The sequence below is a fragment of the Lycium barbarum genome, chromosome 2, assembly GCF_019175385.1.
Source record: "Lycium barbarum isolate Lr01 chromosome 2, ASM1917538v2, whole genome shotgun sequence".
Classification (NCBI taxonomy): domain Eukaryota; kingdom Viridiplantae; phylum Streptophyta; class Magnoliopsida; order Solanales; family Solanaceae; genus Lycium; species Lycium barbarum.
In genome coordinates this window covers 2,337,180-2,350,743 of record NC_083338.1, presented here as the reverse complement: position 1 = coordinate 2,350,743, position 13,564 = coordinate 2,337,180, and the positions used below count along the sequence as shown (strand labels likewise).

At 34.0% G+C, this 13,564-nt stretch overlaps 1 protein-coding gene across 4 annotated transcripts; it reads left to right on the top strand.

The window, feature by feature from the left end:
• Window positions 1–4,289: 4,289 nt before the first annotated feature.
• LOC132625837 (uncharacterized) lies at window positions 4,290–12,580 on the top strand. 4 transcript variants are annotated; one of them, XM_060340420.1, is made up of 8 exons: window positions 4,290–4,444; window positions 5,206–5,332; window positions 6,155–6,230; window positions 7,069–7,141; window positions 7,837–7,932; window positions 9,743–9,793; window positions 11,271–11,657; window positions 11,997–12,580. In XM_060340420.1, the coding sequence occupies exons 1-8, from the start codon at window positions 4,340–4,342 to the stop codon at window positions 12,333–12,335; spliced, it is 1,254 nt and encodes a 417-aa protein (XP_060196403.1). In that variant the 5' UTR covers window positions 4,290–4,339; the 3' UTR covers window positions 12,336–12,580. The 4 variants fall into 4 exon arrangements, with proteins under 4 accessions (XP_060196403.1, XP_060196404.1, XP_060196405.1 ...); XM_060340421.1 differs by having other exon boundaries at window positions 12,000–12,579; XM_060340422.1 differs by lacking the exon at window positions 4,290–4,444 and adding an exon at window positions 4,685–4,836.
• Window positions 12,581–13,564: the final 984 nt, after the last annotated feature.

Sequence of the window (13,564 nt, the reverse complement as noted above, 5' to 3'; positions counted from 1 at the left end):
TTTATTTTCCGCTATTTAATTTACGCAATTTAATTCTAGCAATCCAATTTGGTACCTTCGTTCCAACTCTATCTTTATTTTCCGCTATTTAATTTACGCAATTTAATTCTAGCAATCTAATTAGTTGCAATTGATTTTTTTGTGATTTATTTGAGTGTGATTAAATTTAATTATATTTAATAATGGTGAAGAGATTTAGACGTGATGCCGGTAGTAGTGGTATTGTTAGGAGTGGGTTTAATGAGGAAACATTTGTGAACGAAACACCTAATTTAGGTATTGATATTGGTGGAAATAATCTACTTTTAGATCATGAGGCAATGCAACAACATTATACCGACACTTTTAATAAAATTGATGATGATGATGATGAAACACAAGGCCCCAAAAATCCCATAGGAGAGACAGGTGCACAATCACATACACAAGACAAACCGCCAAGAACTCGTAAGTCAACCGCTAAAATTTGGAAATTTATGACTAAGAATAAGGAAAGACAAATAGCTAAATGTGATTTATGTAAACAAGAATTTGCTTTTAGGCAACAAACTAGTAAGGATGGTGGAACAGGTACACTAACGGGTCATATGAAAGCTAAACATAAGGATGTTTGGGGAGAGCAAACGGTTTCAAATGTGGGGGGTATTCAAATGACGATAGACCCACGAACCGGTAAAATTTTTTGCTATGACAAGAAAAAAGAGTGTGTAGAAATAGGTAAAATGATTGCTTTTGATGCTCTACCATTTTCCTTTCCTTCGGGTTTGGGGTTTGTTACTTATATTCAACGTTGTTATAATCCGTTTTTTGAGGGCATTCCTATAAGTACTTGTAGAGCGGATGTTATAGATTTGTATAAAAAATATAGATTTTATTTGCACCATGTATTTAATTCTTTAAATTGTAGTGTTTCTCTTACCGCCGATTTGGGTCTTAGTCTTAACAAGTTAGATTTTTTTGCTATTACATGTCATTGGGTTGATGATAATTGGGTGATGCAAAAAAGAATTATAGCTTTTTTATATAATGAAGGGAAAGCTCGTCACGACGAAAAAGTTTTAGCGGATTCAATGTCTACTATTATGAGATTTTTTAACATTTATAGAAAAACGCTTTGTATTGCTTTAGATAATGCTTCTAATAATATAAAGGCGATTGGTCTTTTAAAAAGGGAATTAAACCTTCCGCTAAAAAATATTTTTCATGTGAGATATAGTTGTCACATTTTAAACTTGATTGTTAAAGATGGTCTTGAGTGTTTTGAAGATTCTATTCAAAAAGTTAGAAATGCGGTTGCGTTTCTTTTTTGTAATGCTAATAGAGCAAAATTGAGATTTTTTAAGAATTCTTGTGTGGAAAATGGCCTTAGACCTAGGAAAATTCAAGTAGAAGTTGACACTAGTGGAACTATACTTACATTATGTTACAACAAGCATATGATTATAGGATTCCCATACAACAAGTTCACAGCCATTTTAATACAGATAGTGATGATTGGTTAAATATTACCGATTGGAAAGATGTTAAGGAATTTGTTGAACTTTTACAAAAAATTTATAATGCAACTCTTGCTTTTTCTAGAAAATTCTATCCCACGGTAACCGAAATTTTAGCCTACTTAGCGGAAATAGCTAGAGTTTTACAAGAGTATAAAAATAAATCCGGTCCTCAAGCGGCTATTTTTAATATGACAACAAAATTTAAGAAATTTTTTTTTTTCCATCTCAACTTTATTTATATCGGGTTCTCTTTTAAATCCTTGTTTAAAAATGTCTTATACTAGAGCATTAGTTAATCCAATTTATACCTTTTTAGAAATTGAAGAGGAAGTTGAACCATCTTTAACTGACGCCGAGCTCGCGATTGATGCCGAGTTTAGTAAAAATTTTAGTCATTATTCTAATTTGAAAGAAAATGCTACACCCGTTACTCCACGCCCTACTACTTCTCAAAGTAGTAAAAAGGGCTTGTCGCATTTAAAAGTTTTACATTCACATCCAACTCTTTCTCATAATGCTAACTTTGATGAATATCACTTTTATTTGATGCAGCCAAATGTGGATATCAACCAACTAGATGATTTGGACGTCTTAGCATGGTGGAAGAAATACAAGGCGAGTCATCCGATACTTTCAAGAATGGCTCGAGATATCCTTACGGTTCAAATATCAACCGTGGCTTCGGAGAGTGCATTTAGCCAAGGAAGACAACAAATTGGAGACCATAGACACTCATTATCCGGATTTAGCTTGCAAGTACTAGTGTGCATTCGCGATTGGATTAAATCGGAGCGATGCAACCAAAACTTAGAAGGGGTGGAAGGCGAAGAGGAAGAGATTGAAGATTTGATAGCAAGTGGAGTGGATCAAATGGAAGATTTTGAAGATATCTCCATGACCGAATATGATATGGCGGATATTAGCCAAATGATTCACACTTTTTGATTTTATTATTCTACTATTTCTTTGCAACTCATGTATTATTTGCAAGTTAAAAAAAACTACAACTTGCAAATAAATGTTATCCATGAATGAATAAAATATATGGCTCGTTGAGCTTTCTTCTATTTACTTGTGTTCATATTTTTACTTATATTAAGTTAGGAATATACCTAAAATATAATAAGAATATACTTATAATATACATCTACTTAAATTAAAAACTAGAAAGTTATATACTTGAAAAATAACTAAAATATACTAAGAATATACTTATAATATAAATATACTTAATTTATAAAATAGGAATTTATAAACTTAGAAAAAACTTAAGTTATAATGCATATAACTTAAATATACATAAGTATACATAATATACATATAACTTAAACATATATATATATAATATATATAACTTGCCGAAATATATATATAAGTATACATATAACTTAAATATATATATATATATATATATATATATATATATATATATATATATATATATATATATATATATATAAGTTATATAACCTAAGTATATTGATATATATAAGTATATTCTTAATATATTTTAGGTATATGTAGTATAACTTAAGCATATAACTTAATATATATATACGTATATGCTGTTAGTTAGTAAATATATAAACTTTACTTATAAACTTATATAACATATATAAATATACCTACAATATACTAATAAATACTATGATATATATATATACTATACAAAAAACAAAACAAAAAAGGGTTTTCTAATGTTTTGGACCGGTCTGGTTCCGATTTCTATGTTTGGAACCGATAAACCGGAACCGGCCGGTTTTATAACCGGTTACCAGTCCGATTCCGGTTGAACCGGATAGCAGGCTTAGGTTAAACTGAACTTCAAGATGAATTGTCCTAAAGTTTTGAACTGTGAAATTTGAACTTCAGGGTAATATCGTGAAGATTCATTTTTTTGCGGGGATGGTCTTTCATATGGAGTGGTCTTTAATTTTTTACCTTCAAATTGGTGGTCTTTAAGTTTTATCTTTCGCCTAATATCCTAAGGTCGTGGGTTCGAATTCCAGCTCAGTAAAAAAAAATCGCAAAGTAGAAATTTGCAAAATTATGCCCCATAAGGCAGAATTTACATGGACAGAATTATTCTGTCCATATTTGCAAAATTTTACCTTGCAATTTTTTAAATTTTTTTGACTGAGAGAGAGTTTGAATCTGAAACCAAGAAATTTTTAGCGAAGGACAAAAGTTAAAAGACCACCAATTTGAGGGACAAAAATTAAAGACCACCCCAACGTAGCGAATAGAGGCGAATCCAGAATTTCATGAGAATGAGTTCACCATTACTTTAAAAAATAATGGCAAAAGTTAAAAAAGCTGCCCAAGCTGGGGATTGAACCCGTGACCTTCAAAATACAAAGATAACCTTTGATCAGTGCTCCACTCAGCCTATTATAACCATGTATTCACTTAGTTAATATTAGATATATTTTCAGAATTATACACATAATATATCGAGATTAATCGAGTGATTATGTGATTACGTGACCCAAAATTTACACACAAATTCGCCCCCGGAAGCTAAGGCCAATCCTGCAAATTGTCCCTGAAGATTCAACTGCTCTTGATTGAACTATGCTGAAGTTAAAAGTCTTGGAATTAAATTTGAGATTGAAGCATCATTTGTCCATTCACTCTCTTTCTTCCCTATGCGAAGAAGTAGAAGAAGAGTACGATGTTGAAGAAGCACAGAAGTAAAGTAGTAGAGAAGAAAGAAACCGATTATATGGCTAACATTTAAATACCTTGCAAGCGCTTACTAAATGTTAAAGAAAAGCCCTAAAAGTAGCTACTAGTGCAAAAGTCCAAACTAAAACTGACCAGCCCAAATATAAAGCCTCATGTTTCAATTTCATCATACAAAGAGTTACAATTTACAAAAAATGGCAGATAGCAAACACCCTCGTCTCATTCTACATAACTTTCTCTCTTTAGATCTTTGCAAGGTCAGTTTCCAAATTTAGAAACTCAAACAATGGTACCCTTTGTTTCAATTTATTTGTATTACTTTTCTTTTTAGTCCGCTAAAAAAAAAAAAAAGAATGTTTTTTTTTTTGTCAATTCTTTAATTTTAACTTTTCACGTGACGTGTTTAACATCACAATATTAAAGAATATTTTGATCATTTTATATATCTTTAATTTAATTAAGATCATAATATTAAAAAATGAATAAGTCTTTCTTTTACTTTCTTAGACTACGTGTCAAAGTCAAAACAAGACAAATAAATTGACACGGAGGTTACATACTACATGTGAAGAATTGTGGTTTTTTGTTTTTGTTTTGTTTTGTTTTAATTGCAGGAGTTAAGAGTTTATACACAAGAGTTGTTGTACAGGTCAAATATGTTTGGTTGACTGTAAAAAATTAAGCATTTTGAGCTCCATATTGCCTTTAAAGTTGACAAAAGTACTTGTTTTTTTTCAATCTTGCTAAGACCCTAGTGTTCATAAAGTTCTGTTTTTTTTTTTTTTTTTGAAATTTGTGTTAGTTTTGCTTGTTTCTATTTGTTGTTGCAAAATCATCATGGTCTATTACTAGACTTGAAACACAATATAAAGTTAATCCTGAGATATCCCATCTTATCGTGTGTACCAAACGATCCCTTAAAGAAAGTAAAAATATGATAGAACAAATCATTCCTTTTATACTTTTACATACTACATGTTGAAGAATTTTGTTGTTTTTTTGGTTTTGTTAATTGCAGGAGTTAGAGTTTATACACAAGAGTTGTGGTACGGTAGGGTACAGGCCAAATGTGTTTTCTACAACATTATCTCATCTTATTGCTACTAACTGTGCTCATTTGATCATGCCCATTATTCCCATTAGAGGTAAAATCTAATTTTTAAGTTTGGGAAATTATCGCTTTTAGTCCTTCAAATATTGATAAAATTATGGTTTTGGTCCTTGTGATTTTTGGTTAAGCACGTTTAACCTTGATATGTGCATTTTTGATCCCTTTGATTGTCAAGTTTTACAAATTTAACGAGTTATTAAGTAGGCGTTTGGTAACAGATTCAAAAAAAAAAAAAAAAAGAAATTCACTTTAATTGGAATTTATGACGTTGGAGTTGACGATGGAGTTGTGTTTGGTTATTTTTTGCAAAGTAGAGAAGAAAGCATTTTATTTGGAATTATGAAGATGGAGTTGGAAAATAAGTTATAAGTTGTTTTTCAAATTTGGAATTTTCATGGACAAACAACAACAACAACAACCCAGTGTAATCCCACAAGTTGGGTCTCGGGAGTGCAGTGTGTACGCAAACCCCTACCTTGGGAGGTAGAGAGGTTGTTTCATGGCCAAATATTGGTTTTCAAATAAAGTGAAAAAGTATCCCCGAAAAAAGTGAATAATTCTCATGGCCAAATGGGTCCCAAGTGTTGAATTATTCAATTATCGATGTGTTGTTTTAAAGTTTATATTGTTACTTCGTATTTGAGGGTAATGTAATTCTATAAATAGTTATATTTCCTATAAAATGGCACCACACGTTTTAGTTAATTGAAGGTTAGATGTGCTTAGCCAAATATTACAAAGACCAAAATCAGAATTTATCATTAGCTATGAGAACAAAAGTGTATTATTAGTTTAAAGGTGAATTTTTTGTTATTTTTACTTAATTTTTTGATTTTTGCTTTGTGGGTGTTGGTAGAAAGGTTAAGGGAGAAAGCAGAAGAGTATTTTGGGTGCCAGTATGAGTTGTTTGTTGAATTCACTGGTCTAATCAGGTTCAAACTCCAATTTCTTTTCCCTTCTAAACTTATTCATGATCATATCGTTTTAACTCTGCCTATGTGAGCTTTGCCAAAGCATAGTCGGTCTCAAGCCCGGATGAATGAGGATGATTAGTATATGTGGTACCCTTTGTTAGGGAGCGCTTTACCCCCCCAATCACAGCGCGAATCGGATTTAGTCGGGCCCCAATACGGGTATGGGGCCCTGAGATGGAAAGCAAAAAAAAAAAAAAATCTATGTTGTTTGGACTCTCAATAAATGTTGCCGCACCTGTGCTGGATCCTCAAAAAATGCTATGAAGGACCCGACACGCACCCGTAGGTAACTTTGAAGAGTCCGAGCAACATAGAAAAAATAGTCTACGTCTAAATACTGGGTGAACTTGGATAGAGGAGAATGAATATAGAGGATTCATATACAGGCTATTTCAACTATTTTGGAATGAGGATTAGTTGATGTTATTGTTGTATGTGCCTTTTCAAGTTATAGAATCCATAATTGAGAGAAGCTACAAGAATAAAGAGAGATAACCCGTCCAACTAGGAAAAAGACTTTGGGTCAGTTTGGTATATAGATATTTCTTGTAGCAGTAGAAGATATATTTCCCCAGATGGAACTTGGACAAAATCCATCAGAAGCTTGGGGGTTTAACAAGTTCAGTTTCACTCTATTTTTAGTTCTTTGTACAGTTTTTAGCCCTTCATTGTCACAAGCAAATAGTTCAATGGCATTATTTCACCTTCAGGATTTTATCCTTCTTGTTTTTTATCGTAGTGAAATAAAATTTCCACTGATATGGAGCTATTTGTCTAATGTTTGTATGAATTACAGCTGGTGTAGAGGAGCAAGCATCGGTTGGCACAGTGATGACAATAGACCTTACCTTAAACAACGGGATTTTGCGGTGCGTCTTTACTTATTGTTGTATCTTCCGTCGTCGTTATCTGCGACATATTTTTAGTTTTATGTTATTAACAATGTATTGAGTCTTCTTGCAGCTTGCTGTTATTAGTATTCTCATGTTCTCAAAATTGATTTTGTTGATTACCGACAACATTTGATCAGCTATAAATGATGTTTAGTCACTCTAGTGATGGGTACGAGTTTAATGATTTTGAAAAGTTAGCCAATAAATGATTGGTTTAGTCATTGAAGTGGGATTGTAAAAGAAGACTATAGATGAATTTAATTAGGCTTTAGTGGTGTCATAAATGCCTTAAGAAGGTTGGTGAGAGGTCGAATTTTTGCTCTCCGGGAAATCAGACATAGTATTTGTGCATGATGTCAAGTTGCATGCTATGGAAATACTTATTATTGGATTAATATGGACCATGTAATAGCTTCTTATTATGATCTAATGTGCTGGATGTAAATAATTTTTACTTTGTATGACGCATACAGAAAGTCAAAATTGTGGTAACAGAGACAATTAATCAAATGGGTTCTTTATGGATATTGGTCTATGAGTAGATGTTTGGATATTTGATATTTGCAGAACACTAAAGTGAAAAGAGGTGTAATGTTGAATCACACTGTTATGAAATCTTGAGGTCCTTATTTGTTTACTCCAGTTGACAATTCTTAATTCTTTTGTTGAAGGCAGTGTGTTATTTAAATAGTTATGAAGCAGATTTCAAGGGTGGTATCTTTCACTTCAAGGATGGAGAACCAGCAGACATTGTGCCCGTGGCTGGTGTAAGTAAATGTGTGGACTTGGTGGTGCATTTGACTACTTAAGTTACATTTGGAATATGTCACGTTCTCTGGCATTTTGTATGGTTGTTTGCAATGTAAATCCTTTTTTTCCCCCAATGTAATGTAAATTTTGAACAAGTCTCTTAGTTCTGTCAATTTGGGACCCTGGTTTAAAAGAGAATGTACACTGAAGATGCTTATATATAGAAGAGAAAATATTCCATTAGGGCTATGCTAATACGTATAATTTTCTTTATTAGTTTTGTAGAACTTTTCTGGAACCTCCCTTTTCTATTTTCTTTTTGACAACCGTGATGTCTGGGCCTGCTTGCGCGCACCTCGACTAATTCCATGGGAGATTTGCTCCCTCCCACCAACACAGGTGGCAGGTAACTCTGTCGACCAAGGCTCACCTAGTTTTTTTTGTCTCGGCTAAGATTTGAAACTGAGACCTCAGGGATTTCATCCCACTTCATCCCACTTCATTGACCACTAGGCCATGGGCATCAACACCAGGAATTATAATCTCAGAGATTGCGGCATAGGTGCTGGAATCGCATAACAAAAAACCCAGTAGCAGCTTACATTTTAAAAATTCTCCCACCTATCACAATGTGGGAACTTTGGAGATCAAGATGCAACTCTAGATATGAGGAAGAAAAGCCTTCTACCATCAGATCTGTATCTTTAATTTCCTTCAACATCTGCCAGTTGACCAAGAAAACATTTTCAAAGCTTGAAATTCCTGATAACTGGGACAACCTTCTCAAGCTCATGGAATCTATACTAGTTGATACTACTACCGTTCCTGTCAAATGGCTTAAACCACCTCTTCTTTTTGTCAAGATGAATTCAGATGGGTCTTGTATAGGTAGCTCAAGTGGAGGAGGCGGAGTGGTTAGAGACTCCATGGACAATTGTATAATGGGCTTTCATCCTTCCACTTGGAAATGGTACCAGCAACACTGCTGAGGCAAATGCTTTCCTTTTTGACCTCAAGTGGTGCATCGACAATGGACACAATCTCATTGTTGCGGAGACTGATTCATTACTCCTCCGGAACTGCATAGATGACAATTGGACCACTCCTTGGAGGATAAAGGAAACAATTGAAGAAATTGGAAAGCTTGTTCTAAGACATGGGGTAATTATTAAGCATTGTTTTAGAGAAGCCAAAAAAGTTGCAGATAAGCTTGCTTCCATGAGTCATACTGCTGAGGTTACTAGAGTTTCTACTCATCCAAACTCTATCCCAAGACAAATTAGGAGACTCTTGAACATAGATAGATGGCAATTTCCTTCTTTTAGAGTCAAAAAAAAGGAAGCCGGGGATGATTTATTTTTAACCACCTTGAAGTGCTTCTCTGTTGCCGCTGATGTGCATACTTTTTGCTCAAAAATCTTGTACAAATCTCTCCAAGAGGGCAAGGTCTAGTCCTCCTTCTTCAAATGTAATCATCTTTAAGTGGCAATGAAATAGGGACAGTTCTTATGGGGAAAAAAATTGACCACTAGGCCACACCCTTGGGTGCAAATTTTGTAGAACTTTTCTGGAACTTCCCTTTTGCTCTTTTGGTTGCTGAAGTTGATGAACAATCTGCTTGTAAGTTCCTTTTATTGATCAATACGAAGCTTGTTTGTTATAGCTTCTCATGCAAGTTATAATTTGCTATCTGACTGAAATGTATTGTTCTATAGTGAAATGTAAATATTATATTATCTGGATTCTGCTCTGTTGTGTAATTTCCATTTTACTCTTTTTCCCCCTCTTGACTGCTCTTCCTTACTGATGATACTTCTATCTCATTAGGATGTTATCATGTATACGGCTGATGACCAAAATATACATTCTGTTGATGAGGTATGCTCCCTCTTCTTTTAGTAAAAGTAGAACCTCTTTGAGCCCGTTTGGATTGGCTTATAAGTGGTCAAACCAGCTTATAAGCTGTTTTTTGGTTTTTTAGGTGTTTGGCAAAGCAGCTTATAAGCTAAAAAAGTGCTTAAAATAAGCCAAAAAAAAATAAAAATAATAAGTTGGGCATAAGCTGTTTTTTGGTCAAACCAGCTTATAAGCCACTTTTTTTAAGCTAAGCCAAACGGACTCTTTGTGTGTTTTCCAATTTACTCCAATCCTCTTATATTGTCACTGTTCCATTTTTTTTTTCTGTTTTGCTTTTTTCTGGATAAAGATACATCGTCCTCCTGATATTTGTACAGATACATGGTACCTTTAACTGAACTATACACATGCTTGTCAAATCCAGACACAAGCTCTAATTTTGTCATCTTCTACTAATGAAAGCCTTACTGCTTTGAGAAAATAATAGATTGGCACTGAAAAAAGATATTTATAATCTTATTCTTTAACCACTTCCACATGGATCAATGGATCAACCAACTTCAGAGAAGAGAAGCAACTGGTTCAACTCGTGGTTGTATGGAGTTTATTGAAGTGTGACAAAATAAATAGACAAATAATTGAACTTAAAGAAACTCTGGTTAGTCTGTGATGCCAATGAAACCAATAGAAGGTGCTCTTGCTCAGAAAAACCTAAAGGTGTGTTTGGTATGAAGGAAAATGTTTCCCCGGAAAATAAGTGGGTTTCTTACTTATTATAAGCAGAAAATATTGTTCTAAAAGCATTTGTATATAATCTAGGCAAATACTATTGAGGTTGCCATGGGGGCTAGGGGTATGGGGGTGGTGGGGATGGGATTTGGGCTTGGGGTGGGGTGGGTATTAGAAAAGTAGTGTGGAATGTCACTTGTGGAATATGTTTTCCTGACTTCCATTAGGGAAGTCATTTTCCTCATTTTTAAGGAACTTGTTTTCCTAGAGAAAATGTTTTCCACAAATTTTGACCGCCCAAACATGAGAAAATTGGAAAACATTTTCTGATTTTTCCTCCATACCAAAAACACACCCTAAGATCATCTAATGCTTTGTTTAAGCGTTGTCAACAAATTAGCTGGTGTGGGAAACAACTTCAACTTCAGAGTGCTGAATGATCATTTCCTTAGATAAAGTGGACATTTTATTTTAGCATAATTACTGTAGATTAATTTTCTCAGATGAGTCATCTGAATGTATCTCATCAATTTTAGGAATTTTGTCTTCTTATGTCCTGCCGGTATTTGGATTCAGTTTTCCTTCAAGAGCCGAGGGTCTATCGGAAACAGCCTCTCTATCCCACAAAGGTAGGGGCAAGGGATAAGATCTGCGTACATCTTACCCTCCCGAGACCCCACTTGTGGGATTACACTGGATATGTTGTTGTTGTTTGCCTGTTTCCTTGCTTCCTATCTCTTTTCTCTAATTCACTAATTCTTCCATACAGATTACTGAAGGGGAGCGAATTACGCTTACTTTATGGTTCAGCCGTGACGCTTCTTATGATGAAGACCCTAAAATCATCTCATCTCTCTCACCAGCTTTATCGGGTGTTGTAGATAGCAAGTTGTGTTCATATTTACCTTTGCCGGGGTCCATCAATATGTACTGGTTTCCACCAGACGAAGCTTCAAGTTTCTTATCCGGATTTGATATACGCTGCGGAAGATTGCATGTTGTTGGATTCGATATCTATCCATTTCAGGAGACTTGCGATTTATCAGCATCGGATTCATCTTACAACTTACTGGAGTTACTATCAGAGCCACTACTTTTAGCACGAGAAAGCAAGTTGTTTGAGACCCAATTTCTTAATATAATGCATGCACTTCAGGTACCTTCCTTTAATCTTATCCTTGAAAAGATTAGTATAGCAAGCATCCTACTGAACATTGCATCAGTTATTTGATCTTGATAAGGGTGGCAACATTAGCCCATGAAAACGTGACCCACTCAACACCCGTCCATTTGTTAGCTCAACCCGTTTTAGCCCAACTGCCCATTTGACACCCCTAATCTTGTTAGAGAGGGTATTTTAAGTTGAAGTTTCCAAGTTTAAACCGGATGTCACAACCAGAATACCGAATGCCCTCCTGTCGTCGATCTTTTGAATTGTATATACTAGTATTTGATTAATTGGTAGGTCGATTTCATATGCAACTTCTTTGTGTAGCAGATGGTGCAGTTCTATCTCTGGAAGTTCTCCAATTTAAAGACAAAGGTCGAAGAAACGACTCCACAAGTAATTCCGACTTCCCAGAAACAAAAAACTGAAATAGATCGTCTAAAATCTGTGTTTCTGAAGGATATTCAACTCGGGGAACGTTTCTTTGGCCATTCAAGACCCATCAAAGACAAGGAGTATGAATTTGACTGGGTTACTTTTTCAGCTGCAGTTCCTGAATGGGAATGTTATGTTTTCAAGTTACAGAGGGAACTGCTTTTGCATTTACCTCATTGGAGAACTAATCAATCCATCTTTTGTGTTCCATTGGGAGATCTTGAGGATTGAATCTGGATTTTGTATATATTGTTACCAGAGACGGATCCAGGATTTGAAGTTTATGAGTTTCTAAAACGATTGTAAGTTACATATAATAATAACTGAGATCACCGTCAAACATTTATAAGTGGACTTCTTACGATCTTAACAAAAAGTTACTAGATTCACGTGAATCATTCTGATTGCTTGTCTAACTTCATATACAGATTTCATAGAGATGCTTTGATTTATTCATGTGGGCATTTACATGATAACTAACTTCTTGTCTTGGTGAAATTTATTTAGCTTTGCAATTCTGTGGAAATTTTTTATGTGTGAGAGATATGTCATGTCATAATTGTGTGAGGGTGTTAATTAATTGACAAGTGCACAGTAGGTCTCACATTTTTACCCTTTTCACTAGTCACCTCTCCTTTTCTCTTCACCTGCCACGCTACCACTTCTTACACCATCATCCCTTACTAATCTGCATTTGGTTAAGCTTAACACTACATTTTTTTTCCTCCAAATTTGTTCACACAACCATCTGATTGAAGAAATTGAATAACGCGACAAGGCACAGTGAAATAATTAGCAATGCCATGAGATTAGAATTTCAGGAATGTAGCTAATGTCATTTAAAATGGTGGTTAATGATAAGAATAAAAATAAAATATTAAATGTTAATCGTTAAATATAAGTTATATCTAAACAAGAACTAATCTCCATCAAAGTAACCTTCTGGTCAATCTGTTAACACGGTGCACTGAAATATCATTATATGGTCAAACATCTCTTTAATTACCATTAGTTATGACAACATTTCACTATTAACGGCCTGATTTTCTTCGGAACTGATTTTTCATGTTATATTTTACTTTTATATAACAACATTCTACCTATAAGAGCAATGTCATTCAGTATATCAATTATATCGCTACACTCTTTGTAAACTTATCTATCTATAACAATCATACTCAAATATTGTATAATAATATTTTGTAAGAAATATATTATGTATAAAATAAAATATTAAAATATTTATGCTAAACTCTTAAACAACCTTCAAGGGAATACTGTGAATTCCATTTTGCTTTTGAATAAAATTCTTCGTCAATTCAATTGCTATATTATCACTAAGAGACTGAAATTTACGAAACAACCTACAATTGTAGAATTGTTACGTCAAACTTGAAATATTTAAATTCTTAATTAATTTTAAATGCAAATGTTCCTTCGATTTTAATTATTTATCGGGA